Genomic DNA, 25,640 nt, shown 5'->3' on the forward strand with positions numbered 1-25,640 from the left:
GTGCAAGGTACCGCCATACATACACCGGTAGTAAAAAGGAATTATAATATGAATAAAAAAGAAATTTTATATTGCTATATATTTTTGGTATATATTATAACAATATGTCATGATACATAAATCTTATATTGAAGTGAATTGTTCAATGAAAATTATAAATTTTACTCAATTAGAAAGTCAATGGGTAATAATCAATTCTTGTAAAAGTCTAATAATAATTTTGCTCCGCATTTGGACAATAAAGTTTAGTATGACAAAGTTTGACATAGTTTAGGCAGGTCATTGAAAACTTTTTTGAAACCGAGATTCAAAAATGGTAGTCGGTAAATTTATCATACAAGTATTCATTGTTTAGTAGTGGGTAATTATTTACCCAATATAATATATATATATGTATATGAAAGATGAGTATTATATTGTAATCGTATTGCTGACCAGGAATGACGTTTTAAAAGTCATTGGGGTGCCAGACCTCATATTCTAAGAACGACTGCTCTGTCATTGTCTTTGAATACGCATGTTCTGTGTGAAATCGTTGACGCGATGCGAGAAAGGTGGATATAACCCAGAATGATGCCTGTCGCATACTAATGGATACTGAAACTGAGTGGGAAAAGTGCACATTCTGGCTGGAATCACACCACCGGATGTCCGTAGAGAAGTACTAGTAGAAGTATTGCACAGGCCAAATGTGTTATGAAGAACATCTACTATATGAATGTACACCACTAAGGTCATCCAAGGAGATTTCAGAGACGCCTGTGGTGGAAAGATTGGCGAGATGGAGTGAGGATACGACTACGTAGCCTTCTCAATTGGTGCCCGACGAGAAGCTGCCAACTTTGGACACATAGGATTTCAGTCTGGAGGACGATGAATTGGATACGAACCAGAATCATTATTAGAGGAAGATGCCTATACTGATTTATGAAAACGGCAAATGTTATTAATTTAAAATGATTTTATATTTTGCCGTGGTTGTCTATGTTCAAAAAGTGGTGATTACTGATTTCAGATATACACACTAATGACGTCTTGCTTACTCTCGAAGAATGAGATTGGCAAGACAGTCAGCAACAGTTATTATCGCGATAGTTTATAATACACACTATTGCTGCAAGTAAATCCATGCACGCGTACAGGCGGTAAAAAGCCAAACAGAATATCGAATACGCATTGGAATACTTTTTAGTTTATCAGCAGCAGTGAACACGGATGAAGTACAATTATAAACTTTTATAAAACTCAAATAAAGTAGAATATAAACTTTTCGTAACATTCTGAAAAATGTTACACTGATGGATAGTTACATCAAAAAATAGACTGTGGAGTGTATAAACTTATACACTTATTGGTTGAGTAATGTCTTGTATTGTCCGAGGAATTCCTCTTCTTCCACGAGCGTGAGATCCAGATAACCATCATCGCTGTCCTCGATGCCTTCGGAAATTCTATCAAAGGCGGCTTTCACTTCCAGTTTCCTGCAAATATTCATTTAAAATTACCTAATTCATCGACTTTGAAGAAGTAAGTAAAATAATTTGAAAGGACCGATGATAGATATTTTATTTTACTTTGAAATATCCCTAGCTTAGTACAGCATGTGTTTATATAGGCATAATGAAATTACCAAGTTACACAACTTATTTTAGAATAAATATTTGCTCTATCTAAGGCCCTGCACCGACACAACCACCAGATGTTGCAATTTGAACACCACTAACACTTAACCGAATGTATGTCAGAGCGTTTACCTGCTCTAAAATTCCGTGTGCCCAACGCAGGCCATAGAAAATGAGCGTGTATACACATTACTTTACACTCATACTAGCCTCGGGTGATTGTTTTTTTTGGGTCACCACCATAAATTCGTGCCATACTGGGTACCCCCATGTTAATAACTCCTGGCATTTAATGAATGGAGACAAATCGCAACATTTGGTGATCTTATTTGCGGCGGATCTAAGTAACACTTCGAGCACATTTTGTTAATTATTTCTAAATATGTAGTTAATGCCGGACGTTGACTACAGTTAACTTAGTAACGTCATTAGTTAGCAAAATTTTAAATAACTCATAAACATCGTTAATAGAAATAATTACAAAAGGTCCTCATTATCCGAGGGTAATTGGGACCGAAAAAATACCTCTTAAAGTGAATCTGCTTAAAACGGGGACCAATATTACTTAGTTAATGGCTTTAATTGGGACACGTTTAGAAAAGAAAAAGACACGTGAGCAAGACAGAAATAGTGTAGGAATGTGGGATTCAAAGATTGAAAGTGACAGTTGACGGCTGTGAGCTATTTATTGCGCTTGTGTTTTTTATGCGTTTTTGCATTGACTTGGATATTGAGGACCTCCTGTAATAGACGGACCAATACCTTAAAAACTAGATCAACTGTTTTTATTGGGATTTTTTTCTAGTACTTAATTCAAAAATTATGTGTTTACATGCTTTACAGTAACTCTAACAGAGTTATGAAAAAAAGAATTAAGTACATGCACTTACTTTTTTATGGCTTCTTTTTCTTTTTCAATTTGCTTAGCATTTGACAATGAAGAAGAGGAGGAAGAAGAAGACGACGAGCCTGCAGCGGTGTTTCCAAAAGGATTACTACTGTCGTCTGAACATTGAAAGAAAGAACAAAATCGCATTTTATTAAAGTTTGATGTATAATAAGATTGAAGAGAAAGGGTGAATGTTGCCTGTTCCATCTATTTACGAAGTATTTTTTTAAAAATATATATTTTTTTTTTCCGACCATGTCCGATCCTAATAGGATCATATGGGCCTCCACAGAGTAGAGGTTTGTATTGACAGATTTTTTTTTTACGAGAAATGGATATCAGCCACTTGCTCAACCTATTAAGTCCATACCCTGACTCACACACAAATTGAAAAACAATATGTGTACTTGCCAGACCCAGGATTCGAACCTGATACCCACGGCGTGATAGTCCAACGCTTAAGGCGCGCGGCCACTTTAAATATAATTGTTTATTTATTCAATTTTTGGTTATTTTATAACCCAATGCAAACACAACAATAAAAGTTTGCATCAAAATATTGAAGAAATAAAAGCGATAATCGTCTGGTTTTTATACCACTATTATAACGCCTGTGCAACGTGCATGGATTTACTTGACCAATAGTGTGTATTTTAATCTATCGCGATAATAACTGTTTACACGTAAAAGTGCTGACTGTCTCGCCAATCCCATTCTTCGCGAGACGCGATGTTGTCAATTGTATGGCACTATTTGACAGTTCGTGAAAATCGGTTAACCTCAAAATGAGTCTCTCCGTGGTGTAGTTCGATTTTTAACCAGCAGATTCGCCACTATCGTTTTACTGCGCAGGCGCAGATGTCGCACAGTCCAATTGTCTAAAGTAGAAGCTTCTGAACTTTTTCGTTCAATGCATGCAATCTTGCAATTTGCACAATGATGCATGTTTATACGTGAATTTCTTTGTTATGGCTGCGATAATATGTACTGTCAGCTGTAAATCCATGCACGTGTAAATGGGATATTATGTCATAATAATATTTAACTATTGATAAACTATTTTATTTTTTGATTCACTTGGGACTTCTCTGACTATTTTGTTGAAGTAAAATATTATTCTGTGAGACGTTTGTTAATTTTAAACACAAAAATACTAAACCAAGTCTTAAAAAGTTCACTCTTGTCATGGAAAATAAATCATCCCAATGACTATTAATTATCCCAGCATGAAAATAGTAATAGAAAAAAACAATACGAATCTACTTAATCGATTAAATATCAAGATTTAAGAAATCATCTAATATTGTGTATTTTTACAGCCAATACGTTTTACATCGCTGGATCACTTTATAACTAATGTAGTCTTGAGAAATTATTGTTATATTAAAAAACTTACGGTTTGGTTTGCTAAAAAACAGGCCTCCCTGTAATGTAAGGACTTCAGCTGCCTCTTCTAAATTGTTGCTTAACTCCTTTAGAGCTGACTCAGCCATTTCGGAATTAAAGCCCATGGAAACTAACTGAAAAGAGGACAGAGCAATAAAGGTTATGTGTATTAACAGATCAAACGATATTAAAAAATAGTGAGTTTATTATTTTTAATCCTAGGTGGTTTATTAAAATCAATGAATCGCAGTGTACCCAAGGATGATTCCCAATTCTCAGTGACGAAGACTCCATAATAGAGCGATTATTACAACCTACCTTCTTAATAATTTTTAATTGCGTTAATGTATATTTAAAAAATAAATTCATTATTTTATAATCTACAAAAAAACATAATTTGCCAGAGACATTCGTCCCCTTAGAACAGAACTAGCCCAACTGATTTTTTGACATTTTATAGGAGAGCACTTTAAAATTTTTTTTGTTATTAATTGGAAAACTGTAAATATAAGAATATTGATCAATGATAATGCATTATATAAAAGCATTGTTTAGTATATTCTGTTACATATTTCGTTAGATAGGTTAATTATGTTCCAAAATGTTTTTAAGATTGAAGTTAAGCTTGGAATGATCTAAGCTGATAACTTTTTTTATGTTTATAATTCAGATACACTTGTTCTGACTCCATATAGAGAACAAAAAAAGGATTTTTTTAGCACAATAAAACTATTTTCACAAAAAATCAGTTAGGCTTGTTCTTAGGGGTCTGTCTGTAGGTATATATTATAAATTGATTGTCGACTTGGTCAACTAGACGGCACGTAGCAAATTCTACTAATACCTAACGAGCTATATATGACAGTCTACAGGGGCACATAAACTCACAACTTTTGAAGGTTAATAAGAAGGGAGTGTATTATGGTGCGATTACACTATGACCACGTCACATGCTGTCACATGCTGGTACGGCAACAAATTTAGTCTATGGTTTCGCCATTCTGCAGTGCATTTTGAATGATCACTATCTCTATAAATTCAATTATGGAAAGTGCCAACTCTAATTTATTATTATTTTGAATTATTATTCATTATTCATGGTAATTTCAATTAATTTTAGCAGTTTCTATGTGTGCGTACGTTAAATTACTTGCGATATTGCATCCATTGATAATATTTTTAACAGAACCCACCAGTAGACCATAGATAATAATTTGATAGAAAATCCATCGAGAAAAAAATAGAAACTAAATGTAGTAATAACTAAATGGCAGGACAAACATACATAGACAGGCAGCCAAATACACCAAATCCATTGATGGATATTCAGATGAACAATCACAAACGAATTGTAAACGGTAAAACATCAATGTGCCAACATACAGCATATTAATTTTTCTGTAACTACCAATAATTTAACCACAGTAAAAATGTTATGCTAAGTTTATAATACCCCGTTTACACGTGCATGGATTTACTGTTGACAGTAAGTATTATCGCGGCTATAACAAGAAAATGTATGGGTAAACATGTATTATCCTGCAGTTGGCAAGATTGCATGCATGAATCAAAAAAGTTTGGAAGCTTCTGAATTTCCATGCGACAGTAGGATTTTTTTCGATCTGTGCCTGCGCAGTAGAACGATAGTGGCAGACCTGTCGGCAAAAAAACGAACTACGAACGAATTTTCAGGTTGACCGATTTTTACTACCTGTCAAATAGTATGGAATAGTAGCATAAAATGACAACATCGCATCTCGCTCACTCTTAAAGAAGGAGATTGGAGAGACAGTCAGCACTTTTATGTGTAAACAGTTATTGACACGATAGTTTAAAATACGCACTATTGCCGCCAGTAAATCCATGCACGTGTATAGGCGCTATAAGACTACCTATTGATTGTTATAGTTAAAACCAGTGGCGGCTCGTGGATAAGATATTTGGGGGTGCTGCGGTTGATTAAAAATAAAAATAAATGTTTATTTGGATTATATTTTACTATTAACATCAAAATTAAATATAAATAATTAATTATATTAATAATTAAAATAAAGAACTTTGCATAAATTGCTTGCAGAAATAAATTTTAACAATGTCAATAAATCATTATAGCTATAATATTTCTTTCCTCGCTGTGGTGCACGTACTCACGTGCAACGCGGAAACACTGAAATCGGACTGTCTGACCGGCAGTACCGATTAGGCTTCCAGCTGCTCGCGCCCCTCCTTCGCCCACTCGAGAATATTCTATTGAAATTGGTACTGTGCGAAATCAAGTACCTACCGCGGTGTATGATAATATTATTGGACATTGGATGTATCGGTGCGCGGGCGAGCTTATTACACGCTTAAATAATATTGATATTTTCATATAATATACATAAATTTATGTATATTATAATATTACATTTGTCTCAATTTGCTTAGAGGTGCTACAGTTCCGCAGTGCATATGGACGAGCCGCCACTGGTTAAAACTCTATTGACAAATAAAAACTTACCATGTTTAGAGCGTGTTGGCTAATTTCATTGCTGTCTAAGACGGTTCTTGGTAGATCATTCTCGTTTAGCTGAAAAAAAAAATGATAACTAAAATTAAACCATGCTTTGATAAGTACGAATGAATTAATGACATTGGTAATTGTGATCACTGACTCATGCTGTTTACCTAAAAACATCACATTACAGATTTATGGCCAATATATGGCACTTGAATTTTTGTCTAAAAAAAGGTGATGTTAATTACTTTACGCACAATTTTTTGGAAATGCAGAAGAGTATTGGTCATTCAACACGTACTATATTTTTTGCCGAAATACTATAATTTTGGAGGCTCGGTACTATAATTCCACCTTGAAAATATGGCAACACCTATTTCCTAAACCTAATGAATATCAAACGTTCAATTGCACAAGAACACCATTTGCTAAATCCTTAAAATATGATCATATTACATGGGAGCTCAAGAAGAATTGGTTGATATTAGATCAGATAATTCCCTTGAAGTCGAATTTAATGAAAGAAGTCTTGCAGAATTTTGGATAAGGTGAAGTTAAAATGAAGGTAGAATATCCGTCAATCACAAATGCAGCATTGTTAATCATACTTTATTCCTTTTGCGACAACATACCTACTTATGCGAAACAGCATTTTCATCATTACCGGTAATAAAAAATAAGCATAGGTCGTGTCTTTCAACGGAGACTTGCAAATCCTGCGAATTAGCATTTCAAAGAGTGAACCAGATATTGATTTATTACGTAAAAATATGCAATCACCCCCCTCTCATTAAATTGTTTTTGTAGGGTGTAGCTGTAATAAATTTGAAGTTAATTTTTTTTTAATTTTTGCTTTACATGCGAGTAAATGTATTTTTCTATTATTTTTTATAAAAATGTACTTGATGTTAAATAAAGTACTGTATATCACTAAAGACTAAAATTTTTCGGGAGGGGAGACATGGATTTATTTTTTTCTGTTTTAGGGGGCCGTGGTAAGAAAAAGTTTGAGAACCACTGAGATAGTACACAGGTTGGAGTGTAGTAAAATTGGTCTGCGTACTAGGGTCGGCGGGGTGGAGACGTGCCTTCATAAAATATGAACCTTATACAATTTATTAGGTTATAGTTGTTATTATGTACTCAAAAATTATTATAAAATATTTTGAGACAGATGTATAGATAATTGTGTCGCTGAGTTTCAAAACCCGCTATAACACTTTTTTGAAATAATTAAGATATATTATATATATATCGTTGGATTCGTCATTAAAATCTCTACATGAAAATTTTATCACCTCTTTCAAAAGCCGCTACGATTAACTGTCATTTATGAAACAAAATCAATGTGTCTATCAAATCCCGCTATAACACTACTGAAACATTCAAAAACCTTTTTAGTTCAAAAAGTTTTTGTTGATTTTCTCACATAATGAAAAAGTGTTATAGCGGGTTTTGAAACTCAGCGACACAATTGATATTAATTGAGTCATCAGTCTATTTTATATACATTGTATACTCGAAGCTGAGAAAGACCTCATTACATATCAATAAGAAGAGATTATTTAGGTACCGATTACTTACCAAATGCGGCTGTTCTAAGATAATTTGCACGGCATTTGAGACATGATTATTACTATTCTTCAAGGCCAAAATGGCTTTATTTTTGGAGTATCCCATGTCGACTAGCATCTTGACAAAAGGCATCGATACGTACTGCTGCCCGTCTATACATTTGCCAAGAGCTCTGCTTTCTCTGAAACCATTAAAAATATTAAAATATTCGCATTAAAGTATCTGCATTAAAAAAGTTGTCCCAGGCATGTTCGACATGTCGTCGCTGTAGGATTGGTTTCCTGAATAGACCAAATGTTCAGGAGACGAAAAACAAATTTCATAATCCTATATTTAAATACATGGAGATATTTAAATTGTTATTTTTACAGCATATGAATGATGTATTCATTACCATTACAAAGTAATTTAAAAAAAGGGATGGTTCTCGTCCAATTAGATACAAAAAAACATTCTGCATTAAGAGGTCGATTTCGACAAAAACTGATATTCGGAAAACCAATCCTATAGCGACGATGTGTCGACCGATTGTATACTAGGCCCATAGGAATTGATTCGTAAAAATTTAAACAGCGTGTATATTCGGTTACATGTAAATTGTCTGTAAAACATTTCACCATGGTACAGTACGCCGTGAGCTTAAATCGGAAAGAGATGACCGTATATTATACTGTCTCCAATTTTCGTAGCTGATTTTGGCAAAATTAATGAATTCAAGAATGAAAACCTAACCTAACAAATAATCCAGTATATTGGCTATTTTTAAAATTTGTTTGCTGCTGGCTTCCTGTAAAGTGTAAACCGACAAGAACCATGTTTTATTTAGACATGAATTTTATGTCAGTACATACTATACGACCCAGAGGTTGAACGGTCTTTAATATATGGTCATTTATTTCCGATACACCATTTCACTGTGAAGTGTGATATGGCAAACTGCATACATACAAGTTTCCGGACACCGTATATTCAGATGTAATAAAATATGATTTCATTGAGATTTTGAAGAAGAGGCATTAACCATTCTGATTTTGATTTCCATAACCAGCTTACGTGAAAATCGTTTTCAAATTAACTATGAGGAAACCCATGTGGCCCCGTTGTACCACTTAATTTGTATTGCACCAATCACCGCCTGCCGCAGAAGTGAGAGAAAGAGGACATGTGAATCCCCACAGTTTACAGAGACATGTGCTGTCATTTAATTTGTAATGCTTCAGCGCCAGAGCCATGTGTGTTTTAGTTGAAGAATGACAATGGGAGTGTGTAGTAGATAATTGCTAGTTTTGATACTGGATAGTAGATCATGGCCTACTTGAAGTTGGACATGCCTTATCTAGTCCAGTGTTTCTCAAACGGTAGTCTGCAGAAATTTTTTGGTGGTCCACGAATTTTTGGCATCCAAATGCCTATGCTAAAAATCTTCAAAACCCGTGCGCCTACAAGTATTTGTGCATTTTATTTTTGTTTTCAAAATAAATTAATGGTTTTACATGACAAAATAAGCCGCGATCAAACGTTATTATGCAAATATTTTTGATTTCTGTGTTAGCGGACCGCAAAATGTTTCTTTTATGTTCAGTGGTCCGCAGGTGTAAAAAGGTTGAGAAACACTGACTAGACCATTTCTGATTATTATTAGTTATTATTTCAAAGCTATTATAATGAAGTTCTATTAAATAAATGCCAGTTGAAATAATCTGTTTAATTTTAAAAAGTCTGCAAAATTTTGTCCCATCGCCCAAAATATACCAAAACTATTATGGTTTGGTTTAGACAGGGTTTAATTGATTTTTAAAAACTAACCAATACCATCTGTAAATTGTAGTATAAGTTCAATAAAAACAAATATGTATGACTAACAAAGTTTAATGTGTACTATTTATGGTGAATCTTAACAGCCTACCTCCACCCTTCGCCACTGATATCCCCACTTCATTTGCAACAAGCTTGGTCCATTAGAATGAGAGGAAAATATTCACAGTGACACCAAATTACCAGATAATACTCGCACGACTAATAATTATTTAAATATATAAAAAAAGAGATGTAATGTATCTCTACCTTTCCTCCTTGGCCTTCTTCCTGTTTTCAATTTTTTGTTGTCTTCGTTTATTAACAAACTCGACAGAGGTTTGAACGTTGCCTTCGCAAGCCCTTAAAGCCATCCTGGAATCGACTAGAGTGAACCCCATATCCATCATTGCGCACAAAGAATCATCATTCACTTTCAGAACACTTAATTCGTGTTCGGCTCTCTCCATGAGGGCTTTAGCTTGAGGTCTTTTATTCTGATGATATAGTACGATTGCTTGCAGAAGATGGAGCCTCATAAATAGTGCTTTTTCATTTCCTACAAGTTCAAATAAAAATTAATATTGTTTTTATTGATATTTTTTTTAATGCATTGATCAAGTATACCGTCATAAAATATTTTTCATTAAATTATAATATACTATTGCAGCACTCCAAGATCATTTTGAATGTCATTTATTCGTTTCCAACAAAGTAAAATTGCTGATTATCCACACAAACACGAAAGACTAGCAGTATCAAAAATGTAATAAATATTATATTATTCAAACTCTTGAATTGAATTTCATATTTTTTTACACATGCCTAAACTGATATAGTGTAGCAATACATACAAATTCAAGTAGTACCTACTGTTAAAATGCTAGAAACACTGTATCTGTGGTGCATAGATATAAAAAAAAACTATAGATAAAACAGCCACTAAATAAATAATTCATTTACAATAAAATTATTCAACTTAAATTATGCAGTGTAAAAAGAATTGAAATTTTAAAAATGGCAGCACTTTTGACTGGTAAAAGCGATGCTGCCACAATATTATTTGTTGTTTTGTTAAAATGTCAACTTTGCACAAGGATCATTGGATAAATTTGAAGATAATTAACTGACTAATACTAACCACTGGTCCCCTTAAGAGCTAAAAGTCGTTCCAGGTTTTGTCCATAGCTCTCGTGGAATTTCTTCTCGCATAACTTCAACCTCGACTCGGCATCGGGAATATGTGTGATGCTCTGAAGGCATAGGTAGCACCATGCGATGTCCAGATTTAGAAGAGCATAGTTGTCAACGGTTTTTAATATATCTGCATTGCATCCACTGATAAAAAATAAAAATTATTATAGACACAATTTGACTTAGATCAAATCTAAGCAGAAAAAGTCTGTAGATGGGTATTTCCGAAATAATTTATGTCACCGAACTCTTTTGACATAGAATGTGTTTATTGGAGGATGATTTCTAGTAGGTACACATGTCAAGGTTCAATACTGAGGTTATAGGAAACATTATATCTGTGTTGTTTCTAGGCGCTCTACGCCAGCTCTCACATTTAAGCTTGCCTCGTCTGCAACGTGTTGAATATGTCGACATGACGTCATTGTTATTCACAAAGCACACGTTGCCAAATGAAGCTCAGCAGATTGGTCGAATGCAACTTTCAGTTTAAAAAAAACATCTAGTGCTGTTATCAACAAATCGCATGCTTCTCGGGCTGCAAGTGGAAGACGCCATAACGCATATGAACACCTACGAATTGGTCATTCCTATACCGGCTCGTTGATGGCTGCATCAAATATCTATACGTTTCGAGAGGTTATGAGTGATTGTCGCTAGGTAGATGTGCGCCTTCATATGCATCACCGGATCGACGTTCCTAGAAGATTTGATATATGGTTGTGCGGCAGACGAGGCGAGTTTAGATGTGAGAACCGGCTACCACTCGACTATGGACATAGTTGAGTAAGCCGAGAAAAATAAATATTTATAATAGCCCTGACAAAAACCAAAATGTTTACGTAATTATAAGTGTATTGTTTTTAAAATATTTGAATGCCACACTAAATTTATTTACTAAAAAAAATAAAAATTTCATTTGCATGTTTGTTTAATTTTATAGTTAAACAAAAAAAAAATATTCTAGATAGTAAATGTTAGTATCTGTTTCATGATAATGAAGTTTCATCATTTCAGACACAGGTGTTGCTACAATCCGTTATTGTGAAACAATCTTGTTATAATGAAACATTTTTATAATATCGTCACTGTGCAGGCCAATTGTCGCAACCCTCACTTTTCACCGAAGTGACATTTTGATGGCAATGGAATTATAGCATATTCTTACACGAACCGGCCAAGTATCATAAATCCCAAAAAATTATTTCATATCAAAATAATTCAAAATATTTTTTTAAACTATTTGCAACTTGACAAAAAATATTCCAGTCAAATGCTGTAACCCTCTAAACCATGGGTGGCCAACCTTTTCAGCAGCCGGGCCAGATTCTAAAAATGAGATTTCCTTCAGGCCACACAACCGATTTTTTAATTATACAAAACAAAAAAGAAATATATATTAACACTTTACGGTCCGGCAACGCCACATTGGCGTCCTTTGCGAGCCGAACATTACGATCCGGCGACGCCAACGTGGCGTTTTCACTTACGCATATCTTTACTGTGAAAAATAGATATGAAATTTAATATTTGGTTGCAAGATCTATCGATAGATGGTTGAATGACATGTGCAAGAAGTAAAAGCACGATGGAAAAAAAATATTTCGGGATTTTTACAGAGATGGCGGACGTAATACCATTCAGTATTTTTTTGTACCTATACCATTTTTTTAATTAGTTACAAGCCCGTTTCTAGGCGGGTGAATCACGAGACATAAACAAAAAAGGTATTGAACACTCAATGTTATATTCCAGTGTCGTCACTTCAACTTCGAAATTTAATTGTCGACCCTTTTCAGTGGTAGTCAACCATTTATGAACCTGCATTCTTTTTTTAAAAAATGAACGCGATTTTTAGCTATGAAATTGCGTGCTATTCAATGACATATTAAATGGACGACTCACTTCATACCCCGGCGCGCACGAGAAATTGTGCATGAAAGTCATTCACAGATGTATAGGTAGATGTCACGTGACCATTGACGTATCCGTTTCCATTATGCGATACAAGCTTCGAGAATTTATAGTAATATAACCTTTATTGTAATGGCGTATTAGTGTCATGACTCATTGCGTTAGAAACAGATTCTCGGTTACTTACGACTTCTCGGAGATTAGACGCAAGTGAGCCCAGCGAATCACAGGCGACTGACTGTCCAATGGTTCCTGTCATTCAATTGCATTGAATAAACATTCATCAATATCTTAAAATGGCATTTTATAAATAATAAATAATACTAACACATGCAAAGTGATATCCCATCTTTCTTGGAGTGTTTAGTAGATTTTTTTACAATTTTTAACTAGGCACATTGGCATTTTGTAACACAATAATAACGGTGGAGTCGAAACCTGACAGTCAGAAATTTTGTATGGGCAGACCCAGCGGTGTCGCCAGACTGCTTGCAAGCAGAATGTTCATTTGAGCGTAGGATACCGATATTAAAATATGAATTTCGCCATCTGGCAGACCCGACACAAAGTGAGTGTCATTTTATTTTCTAGATGCTTCGTCCATATTAATGTCATTGGTGCTATTTGATATTTTGTCTTTAATGGTTTACTACCCATGAAACGTCCACCATGCTTCATCATCCATGATAGAAATTTTAACTTGAAAATAAGAACAGTTATAAATGTGAACTTGTATCGCGTTGTCATTTTCGTTCGCTTTTTTCTGGAGATTATTGCTTGTGTAACTGCATAAATAACAGCTATTATTGTTTATATTTGATGCACTAATTTCATTGAAAAAATAATTAATCTAAGTATATTTTAGCTAGGATATATATTTTTCATTAGTTTTATCTCCAAAAAAACTTTTTAAAATGGAGGACCAATCGTTTTTAGAGGAAAACTATGCGGATTGTATGTCAGATATTCCCAGTGACTGTGAAGATATCGGAGATTTTAGTGATATTGAAACAGACTCATTTGCTCCTTTGAGAACACGCCCACGTACAACATATTTCGCGAGTGATTCTGAGGATTCAGAAACTGAGGCCGACAATGATGGAACGATGATGATCCGCCGAGAGAGGACAAGCCATTTGAAGGATTATCAGGAGTAACATTTGACACTGATAATTTAAGTCCTGAAGCTAAATCTAAAAAATGAGTGGACATAACCATGTCGGAGTTAAAAAAGTTGGTTCGGATTGGTGATAATAATGGGCATTGTCAGAAAAGCGACTCAAGTCTTATTGGTCGACAAATCCATTTATAGAGACTCCCATATTTTCAAAAACTATGCCACGTAAGCGGTTTTTCAAATATTGCGTTATTTACATTTCACTAATAATGAAAAATGAAATTTCACGATTTTTTGTTGAACATAAAGTTTGGATCGAGGATATACAGACATCTGAATCAATTGATGTTGCGGAAACGCATGCACCTTCTATATCTTCTGATACAGATTCAACCCATAAAACCAGTTCACCTACTTCATTACAAAGACTCTCTGGCAGTATAAAGCAACATCAAATATCTCCGTAATTTTCAGTCACAATCAAATATTTCCGGGGATTTCCGCAACTAATAAACGTTTAAGAAGAAAGTGTGAAGTGTGTTCCTCACATAAACTTCGAAAAGAACCTATTTACATGTCCAAAGAGTGTAAAATACCTCTACATCTACATATTGGTAATTGCTTTTCTTCGTATCATTTAAAAAAGTATTAGTTGTTAGTTCATTTTACATTCATAGTTTTATAAACTATTTCAAATAATTTCAGTTTTAGTATTTAATTTGTTTTAAATCTACTCGTACACTATATTATTAAGTGCCAATAATTATTTCGTGCCTAGCCAGTTATCTAAAGGTATTATCCATAAGTTTGAGTGTTGATTCAAATATTTTTGTGGAATATAGATGTTTGTTTTACAATTTATTGCTCATAGATTCGAAAATATGCACGCCACTGCACTACCTCTATCGGCTAGGCCTCAGCCATAAAACTCATAAAACCAATAAATCAGTAATAAGTGTTCGTTCGGGAATGAATGTGCATTTATTTTTAAGCACTTCACAGTTTGTGTGAAGTCTTTGTTATTTTATTATATTTGATAATCAGAGATATGAGTAGCTAGCGCTAAAAATGAATTGATACGTAATTGCTTTATATCAATATGCTGTTTCCTTTACATTATATTTAACAAATTGAACTAAAATAATAACATATAATAAACAATTTACGAAAATTTACAAATTATATATTTTACCTTTATGGAACGCGGGCCAGAGGTTGACAAATGTTGAATAAATGACACAATTTGATGCATTGATATATTTTAAGTATTTTCTGAAAATTTTATTAAAATATATCAATAGGTTCAAAAGTTATATCATTTTTAACTTCGCGATCGAAATCTGTTGATTTTCATTTAAAAATACCGGATATTGGTGTAGGTACGTCGCGAAAATTCGCGGACCGTATAGTGTTAATAAAATAAAACATAAATGAGAATCAAATAATAAAAAATAAACAAAATACTATAAAAATAAGAAATTTTAGTGAGAAGTTTGATTTTGTGTGGCAGAACTAAGTGCATCAATATCGATATCGATTGAGGTTGTTCCTACATGCAAACAGTTTTCCAAATGCACATCAGTGATCCGTGTTCTCACTCGGGATTTGATATGCTTCATCCGACTAAAAAGCTATTCACACGTGTAAGTGTTTCCAAATAGAGAAGTCATTATTAGAGCATGTTTGTAAAATGCAGGATATTTCTCATTGTCCAAATATGTTTTGTAAAACTCTTCCAAACCAACCTAATGGAATTTCTCCTTTAACTGTTCATCGCAACATATTTCACAATGTTCCATTTGTAAATTACCCGGTAATAAATTCACGTCTACGGAGAATGGCGTTGCAAATGCAGCAAAAAGCACACAGTGCTTTTTAAAATCTTGAGCCAATATTTGTTCCCAATTTGCGAAATAAGCACATCTAGCGGTAACATTTGATTTATTATGATTTTTATTTTCTCACTGCTCCACGAGCCACAAGTTGACACCCAGTGGGCCGCATGTTCTAAACGCAAGCCACTGGTGTGTCAAAAAAAAAAAAATCTCAATTTGTAACAAAATAATATATATAAAATAATAAGTAAATCTTCACAGTTTTTTTCACTTCCTGAACAATTTAATATTTGAGGGTTACGCCAATAGTGACGGTATAATAAATACCTGAAATGGTTATCGGCTTCAGATAGTAGAACAAGAGCCAGCGGATAATTTTTCAGTTTTAATTCATTTCGTCCTCGTTCGTGCAGTGTCATGGCTATCATCAATGCTTTTTTTTCGCGAGGTGGTAGCTTTATGGTGTTGCCATGCTGGTCTTCAAGCTGCCAAATTTTATTTTAAACAACAATAAGCTATCGTGAATAAATGAACACTTGCTGTGGCAATTATATCAGAGGATTAAATAACACAAGGATAGAATACAAATCTAAGATATTGAAGATTATCTTCTCTATAGACAAAGTTTAGATATATGAAAATGAAGTTTAGAAACGGTTACTATAAACTGACATGATCTGTTCTGTCAGTCAATTATAACTACAGTAAAACCTCGTTAATAAGAACACGGATAATTCGAAATTCGCCGTAATTTGAAATTTTCGCAAAAACAAGTCCCTTAAACATTATTTTTGTATAAAACCATACCTTTAATTCGAATTTCATAATTCGAAATGATTGTCCTGGCATACAAAAATATTCAATTAATCGTAATAAAGTACACTATTTCATGAGCGAGTAATTGAAAAATGTGACAGATTTATCATAGAATATCATAAATGACTTATTTTAAGAAGGTAATATAAATAATCCTGACATTTTATGACCCATTAACACACACGGAATCGGAAATTTCGTAGGCACATCTATGATCGTAAACAAAATTAATGAAAAAAAAAAATTTCAAAATTTTTATATTTTTCCCCCATACATTTCATATTTTGTAATTCATTTTTTTTTCGATTTTCGGTCCCATGGAATTCGTATTAACGAGGTTTTACTGTGTACATGTATTTTGTATTATAATGGCAATGTTTTCCGTGTCCGGAAATTTGTAAGTATGTAGTTTGTGCCGTATCACACATCACCGTGAAATGTCATATCGGAAATATAATATATGGTCGTATATTAAAGACTGTCAAACCTCTTTGGGTAGTATACGACTGAGATAAAATCATGTCTAAATAAAACACGGTTGTCGGTTTACAGTAAGCCAGCGGCAAACAAGTTTCGAACATAGCCGATATACTGGATAACTTGTTAGGTAACGTTAGGATCTAACAAAATTGAAACATTATTGTCTGCAATGCTTCATGAACTCGTAATTTTTTCATCTCTTTCTGATAAGAAAGCTCACGGCGAACTGTGCTACGGTAAAATGTAATACGTACAATTTACATGTAATCAATGTTTTCATGTTAAAAATGTTATCAGTATAACAAATACCATTCATTTATAGCGAATTTAACTTTCATATTGGCAAAAACTCCACATTTAACAATTCAAGGAATTCACTATTTTGAGAGAATCTAAAATTGTACTGAAATGCTTAAAACAGGTGCAGGCAATAATAATGAAGTGAATGCGAATTGACTTGCAGCCGCCTGCAGTTAATTTAATCATTAGTGATTAATCTTTTATCAGCTTCACTTTCATTTAGATGTAGGTATGATCTGTCTTCTAGATAAGGTTTCCTTCAACGTCTTAGATTAACTTTCAATTTGAAGGAAAATTTAAAATCAAATCAAATCATAAACAGGTATCAGAGTAGGATATTTTATACCTGCATATAGTGATCATTATCAGCACTGTCCGACAATAGTTCTGCATCATGCCTCGCCAGTTGCATTTCAGAATATATATCATCCACTTTTCGAAGTCCGGTTGGACTATCTGGAAAGACAACATAATACATAGCAATTAATTCTATTTCGGACCAAGTGATACAATTGTTTATATACCAAAGCAAATTTTCACTACTTAAAACATATACACCTTAATTTCCATTAAACTGCCAAACAAAACTTCAAACCAGTTTCTGACGATCTTATAACAGGGAGGTGGATGCAATACAGACAAATATTATGTTTTATTTAACCGGTTCCATGCCTTCAGTGAGTTTTCTCGCTCTATAAGGCCGTGATCGACAGGCCGCACATACAAATTTCGCGAGTTATCTCGTCTGACTTTAAACTTAAATTACTAGCCACTGTCGATTGATTTGCGAAATTGAAAAAATTAAACGCAGTGACATCTGTTTGAATAATTATGAAATACTAAGCCACAAATTATCGGTATTACAGTGATTTTAGTGAGCCTCGACACATTTCGAGTCGTTAAAAATCTGTGGCCTGTGGTCAGATCGTCGCTGTAGGATTGGTTTGTCGAATAGACCAAATGTCAAATGTTCAGGAGACGAAAAACAAATTTGATTATCCTATATTTAAATACATGAAGGTTGTTCATTGCGTTGCATCAAATTGTTGTTTTTACAGCATATGAATGTTGTTTTCATTACAAAGCAATTTAAAGAAAAGGATGGTTCTGGTCCATTTAGATACAAAAAATCATTCTGCATTTAAAGGTCGATTTCGACAAAAACGGATATTCGACAAACCAATCCTATAGCGACGAGATGCTGCCATAGTAATATTGTGAGGCATAGAAAAGGATGTAAGTGTCCAAAATTAGTTGTAACATGTGCAATAAACATTTTACTTGATCCTGAATTCCAAGAAATCAAGGTTCAGGTAACGCCATGAACCCAAATTGGGATCTAGCTCCTCGCCGGGTAGGCCAGGTGATTTTAATTCTCTAATTTATAAAATCATTATTATAAAATGTCACTATCTGTTCTGATCTGTAAAATATGAACATATACTCCATCTAATCCAAGCTGTTGTTTGTTTATTGGATTCGTTACCCCCTAGCCCAGTGGTGTGAAGCTATGACACGCGAGATGATTTTGCATGGCACGCGAATGTTTTATTTTGAAGAGAAAAAATACCAATAATAATAAATGACAGATCGCATAGTTTAAAAAATAACAGGAAAATACTCTTCAATAATAAGCATTACGTTTAATGTAAATATATAATTACATAGGTCGGTCTTTAGGCTTTATGGGTCACATATAATTGTCGCACTAAAACGGGGGAAGCCGCGCTGCGAACCTCTGATTTTGATAGATTTACGATGCGTGAGACCACTATAGCGAGAGAATGTCTCATCTGATCGGAGCAATTATGCTGTCAATGTTTGCGTAAAGAACCAAACTAAGTAATAAACAATTCCATTTCTACCTACAAATGGCTGTACCAAATAAGAAACAAAAACTTGGTAGAGCTAGTAGTAGTAATTCAGGCAGACAGTTATAAAATTGGTGGACCGAAATGTACGGCGTAATTGAAAAAAAATGATAAAGCTATGTGTGTGCTAGAACATCATCACTTTTAATGGGACTCTTAAAAAATATTTTTTCTGCATGAAAAACTGCTCGGCACGTCAGTCAAAAAATAATATTTGGAAAATTTTGGCACGCGTATGTAAAAAGTTCCACCAACCCTGCCCTAGCCCTAACACAATATATGAAAATCTCTTTAAAATGAGATGTTTATTTATATTATATAAGCATAAAATTTGACCACTTAATAGCACATACTGGTGAAAATCAAAATGCGATGTCTGTTCAATTCTTTCGTGGGTCAGCAGAATTTTCTCCACAGGGCCGCCCTAAAGCATGTTTAATTGAAAAAGTAATAATGCTCATAGCGGACGTACGTGGCAGCAAAAAACTAAAGACCGATAAAAATGGAACGAGCCAGAGAGGCCTTCATTTGGCAGTGACCATGATGATGATCTATTACGAAAATCTGTGTTCTGTTTTTGAGAATCTTTTAACGATTTTCTAATGTAGGTACGAAGCCATGTTTATTTTATGCATGGATAGTCTACGTCTATACCCAGATAATTGAGGTATAGTACTTACTGTGGTGATGACTATAATAGAAACCAGTGGCGAAGACTCCATACTAGGCGATTATTTAAAGCCTACCTTCTTAAGAAAAATATTTTTTAATTGCATATTGACATATTTATATACTTAATCACTTCATTATTTGGACGGTGTTATGCAGTAACCGGTTAAGCGACACTTTTGTGTTTTTGCGTTTTTCGCTTTAACGACAATATGAATATGTTTTCTACGTTTTGCAAAAAAGATCGTGGTCAAATTCGGTCTATATTGCCATCTATGAGACTTTTAAAAAAATGTGTGTATACAATATAAACAAATCCATTTTGCAGTAAACAGTCATCCACCAAACAACATGGCCGCTGTTGTAAAACTGAGATGTCAAACGTGTCGTTTTTTGCATTTTCTTACAATATCTGCCTAGTTATCATCGCCCCCTTACTTAAACTCATTATAATTATTGTTTTATAAGTTACAGTGGATACAAAGATAAACTGAATTGAATAATAAAAAAGGGTTTTTAGGATGTGTCACTTTCAGCCTTCACTAAACTGATTATTGCAAAAATTATGTTCCCACTTTTATGGTGCATAATCAGTTGCTTAACTGATTATTGCGTAATGTGATTCACGTTTTTCATTTTATTTGGTGCTTAACTGGTAGTTGCAAAATGATTTATTGAAATATTTGGTTGATACATAAATATTGCTTTAACAATAAAAATATTGTCAATTTATGGCTACGGCCGTATGTTGTAGCTTAACCACTGGGGAATGACAAAAGAAATGGCGTATTTCAAAAAAACACTACCTTATTCTTAGGTCAATAATTATTACAAAGCAATCATTAGTCATAAGATATTTATCACACTTGAATTTTTAAAGACATAGTTTATAATAAATATCTTTAGAATCATCTTCAAATGTGTTAATCTTGCCGATTTTTTGAATAATAAAATGCCTAATTCTTGTCAAATTTGGGATCACAGAGATTATCAATATAATTTTTTATCGTGAATATTTTACAAAAATTATCTCGTAATAAATTATACTAATGGTTTCATAAATGCGTTTAAAAATTAATAAATGTAACAAATCTTAACACCACTGCACAGTTATGTACCGAAATATGACTATATTCTAAAACATTAGAGCGAGAGGTTTAAAAGAATACTATTTTATGTAACAAAAATACTTTATGCAGTCATCAAATGTTTAAAATAACTATAAAGGATAATAAGGCTTCAAAATTATATAAATAGATTATCTACAACGTTTAAGGAGTGTCCAGGATCATGGTTTGAAAATACAATAAAAACTCAATTTTTACCTACGACGAGCACGTGGGCCGATAAGTCACACTTTTGGTGCATAGTGGAATACTGCAAAACTAAAATATTTTTTTTTTGCAACAATTACAATTTTTCAATAACCGTTTACCTAATATATTATAAACCACGGACCATATTATTAAACAAGTCTGTATACAATCACAAGGTACGTTTTCAAGTAATAATTTACAAAAAAAAATATAACTCTATTCATTATCTTGACTAAATGGTGTACATTTTTACTTCAAATGCTTATAACTCAAAACTCCATTTTGGTGGATAACTGGTTACTGCATAACACCGTCCATTTTATGTTATATAAAAATAATTTATTTTGCCAACGAGAGATGTCGTATATGTAGGAATGTATTACAGTATTACACAGTTTACAAAACAATCTGCAAAGGTATTAAAAAATATACCACAGCGCGCCGTAAATTAAATAATAAACGCCGCGACGTCTCGATGTAAATAAATTTCCGATTATGTGTGAAATAATTCTGAATTTTTTTCGTATGGACTTTACGTCTCGTAACCTCAGCAAGTCTGCTGATTTGTACGAAATAAGGTAAGCTCCTATCGCAGAGCCTAAATCATTCGCGCATAATATTGTTGTCACAACTGCGCACTTTGTCCAAAATCATTAATAATTAGATAATTAAAAAAATAATTTCAACGGCGTTTAATCAAATATTAATAAATAAGTAAGTATAGATTGTTTTTAAGAATAAAAATAAATTTTATCTAATGATTTTTGATGGGTATACATGTTTTGAAAAATACGTAATTTAAACACATTGCTCATTTTGACGAGTTTTTGAAGTTTCATTGAATTAGTGTGTCGTCATTTATTAGTGTGTACCTATTCATTAGTAGTAAATATCGTACTATTCTCGTAAGTATACCTGACAAGTGTGCTCTTTTTATCAGATCTCCACAGTTTACCTCTTTCCAAAAGTCACCCTTCGCCACTGATAGAAACCGAGTTAAATTATTTTGATAAATATGTACAAGATATAGAAAAATATTCCAATATATCTCACCTGCTAACAGAACTGTGAGAATCTGTGCTCCATTTTTAATTTGTTGAGAGGTTAGCCTTTCGTCACGTTTCACTACCCGCCCTTGATGGATCAATTTTACTCTGAAGAAAAATTAATTAACGTGAGTTTTATACACATAATTTTGAAAACACTTCTGAGAAAATGTATTATAACCAACACACACACATAACAACTCAAAACATCTTGGAGTAATCCGTGACATTGGTTAGTAATCAAAGTAATACCTACTTTGATTTAAAGTTTAATGTGCACGGGCGCAGAACCCAAAATTATGTTCAATACTTAGAATATTACATTTTTAAATCTTGTGAATTATTCGTTGAATAAAAAAAATAGTTAAATAAGGATTATAATTAATTTCTATCATCGTTAGGAAATATCGGCGTGATTAATGATTGCGTCGACAAGTTAATTAGTAAAGCACACCCATTTTCTTATAATATGAAGGTATGTTTCTTAGGTGCCCTAAAGAACCCTGTCAGCCCCCCCCCTTGTGGGGTTCATGGTAATAACATATCGTCACCGTTCAGGCAAAAGTCACCAACCCTAAAAACATAGTTTAGAGATATCGCAATTTGAAAGTTTGAAAATGCAGGAAAAATCAGATTTTAATGTTTTTAAGGTTTTATCTTTAATTAATTATTTTTTCATGTCTTCTTAATTATTTCTTTAAGGTAATTTTACTTTTTGATGCTAATTAAAACATCTGGAAGGTTTTGAAGGAGACAAGGTAGCTCAATTATGGTTTGGTGACTTTTGCTTGTTAATAATCTGAACAATGTTAGCCAAAAGAAGCATCAGTAAAACTCACCATCCATAGTATAGTGACTTTTGCTTGTATATTTATAATGAAGGATTTTTTTTTTTTATATAGTCAATAATGTCTATTCCCCTATGACGACTTTTGCTTGTTAAGATTTTATCGAAAGTCATTTAGTGAAAAACAAATAATTCGGATTTAAGCAAAATTTTACTAACTAATGTACCGTGGTGAGTTTTGCATCTTAAAGTTTACGCTTCGGGTGACATACTCAACTCAAAACTGCCATTTTCAGGGTTGGTGACTTTTGCCTGAACGGTGACGATATTATCTGAGATTCGTATTACCATTATCGTCTATTAAAATAATGAATCAAGTCTGGTGACTATCATTGTAAAAGCAAATGTCAACCTGACAGTATTGACAAGGAGTCTGCGAGTCAATCTGTCAAAATGGCAACAGAACAGGCAAAATTAGAAATGTTTCTATTTCACTCATGACTTTATGAAAAGAATCAAAATGACATTTTTTGATTGGGCCACAGGATTAGTATGAGTCGTCGAGTCTGCTCGTGCACTTCACTTATTAACAATATGACAAACCTGACTGGGTCAACAAATATTTTGTTGGAGACCTCTTTTATTAAATCATCTCCAATGACTTCGAGTTTTATTTGCAGGTTAAGTATTTTACTTCCATCGGGTTGAGGCGGCACTTTGATTCTAAGTAGAGCAATTCCGGTCTCTTTGAATTCATCGTTTGCCTTCACTCTTTGCAAGGCGTGGCTTTGCAATTCTTTCAATGCAGACAGCACCGGCTCGTATTGTAATACCAAGTCTACAGCATACTTCCTTGCTAATGTCTGAAATAAACATTAGTAAAGTTAATGAAGTGTTCAAGAACCACCCCGTTCAACATTTCCACTAATAACGGTAAGCGTATGCTGAAACACAGACAACGCAAAACAGCATACTATAGAATTGGCAAGGCAGGGCATGTGACGCAGACATAGGTGACAAGCGTGTCCTGCGACATAGCTGAATGACACAGAATAATTATACAGACAGTCGCGCCAGTCTTCGCACGGATCGACGTGAGTAATCAGCAAAATGAGTTCATACAATCCACCAAGGCGTAAAATTTCTATTTGGCATAGTGATTACCTGAAAAAACTTACTACGCGTGGGGAATTTTTATTGTCGCGTGAGTTACCAGATGAAAAATTTTAAAATTACTTTCGATTAGACAGACTACAATATGAATATATTCACAACATAATAGAATTTTTTCAATTAGAAACTAACTTTTCCGTCATTTTCGCGGCGAAATTTAAAAGAGTACATTCAAACGTGCACGCAGCAATTTCTGCCGGCATTATCATGAGCCACAGCGCAGGACACAATATGTATATGACGCATGTGCCTGCGTCAGAGCATATATAGGTCTGTACTTCTTTATGCATTACAAATTCTGCAATGCCTTGCACTGCGCCGTCTGCACCTCAGCACACGCTTAGCTTAAGTATGTTTCTGAGGATAAACAATAATTTAAATAAAAGTTATTTCGACTTGCGGTAGCTACATTGAGAAAGCGAGGGATGAAACAGGTTCTGATACACACACAAATTAAGTTTCTTGAGGTAAATCAAATTCTGGATAAGACGGTATCCTTTACTCATGAATTCAAGATTTGGATGAAACTTGACTTGGTTTCGGTTGCTGTTTCGGGTTGGTTAGCATGACATGAAGACATTTTGTGTAACAACATTAAGCCACTGATTTAAAAAATGAAACCATTGTTTAATAAATTAAGACATAATGTGTACCAATAATAATGAGGAAAATTTGAGTAATTGTCTAAAAATATATTTATTACGGGAACTGTTTTAAAGGTAATATTTACATTGTAATGATCATCCATTCATACTTATTTAGAAAATATATTATTGTTGCGGACAGAATGAAAAATGAGTTGGTATTTGGTTGGTATTGAATTCATCAGTCAATCGATAAAACAGTAATTTGTTTTCACGATAATTAAATTACTGAGAAGTTTTTGTCATGCACACCGCGGTTTAATTTAGGTATGTAGCTACACTGTGAGTGAATAAATATTAAAAAACATATTCTTTTTTTTAAATATATTTCGACAAAGAGGCATTTAATTTTGATTAATATCGTTATTTGCCCCTTCAAAACAGATGTTGCACTGTAATCGTCAATAATGTTTATAAGATGATATTTTAAAGAATCATAACAAAGTACTCTAACCTCAATTTCTTTGTCACATCTCTCGTTATTCTCGGTGTAATATGGTTCTTGCCATAACTTTATATGATCGCTATTCAGTTTACAGCGTACTCGCAAAAGTAAATCTTCATTTACTAATTCGGAATGAACTTCGGTAGTTGATTGCATTGTTACAAAAATACACAATGATATGCCAAATTGTTCAATACTGCAAAATTATTACAAATTTCATGACAAATGACAATGAGACGCGCGCTCACGTCAGCTGTTTACAATAAAACT

At 33.6% G+C, this 25,640-nt stretch overlaps 1 protein-coding gene across 1 annotated transcript; it reads right to left on the minus strand.

Annotated features, from left to right (window-relative positions):
- On the minus strand, positions 1 to 25,640 carry LOC147078176 (NEDD8 ultimate buster 1). Its single transcript, XM_085961290.1, has 12 exons — positions 25,380 to 25,640; positions 23,712 to 23,971; positions 22,329 to 22,429; positions 17,766 to 17,875; positions 16,151 to 16,308; positions 10,905 to 11,101; positions 10,034 to 10,322; positions 7,979 to 8,150; positions 6,398 to 6,466; positions 3,908 to 4,031; positions 2,513 to 2,627; positions 1 to 1,481 (listed from the first exon to the last, which is right to left on the minus strand). Exons 1-12 carry the CDS (start codon positions 25,524 to 25,526, stop codon positions 1,349 to 1,351), a joined length of 1,875 nt encoding a protein of 624 aa, XP_085817416.1. The 5' UTR covers positions 25,527 to 25,640; the 3' UTR covers positions 1 to 1,348.

This window comes from Rhyacophila brunnea, unplaced genomic scaffold (assembly GCF_057557595.1).
Source record: "Rhyacophila brunnea isolate RB1 unplaced genomic scaffold, BYU_Rbru_1.0 scaffold_12, whole genome shotgun sequence".
NCBI classification, from domain to species: Eukaryota; Metazoa; Arthropoda; class Insecta; order Trichoptera; family Rhyacophilidae; genus Rhyacophila; species Rhyacophila brunnea.

Excerpts from the sequence above, each read along its gene's own strand:
- LOC147078176 (XM_085961290.1), bottom strand. The coding sequence starts at position 25,526 with ATGCAATCAACTACCGAAGTTCATTCCGAATTAGTAAATGAAGATTTA. Across the intron at positions 23,972-25,379 it reads GATGTGACAAAGAAATTGAG|ACATTAGCAAGGAAGTATGC; the intron begins GTTAGAGTACTT and ends TGTTTATTTCAG. Across the intron at positions 22,430-23,711 it reads ATATTTGTTGACCCAGTCAG|AGTAAAATTGATCCATCAAG; the intron begins GTTTGTCATATT and ends ATTTTTCTTCAG.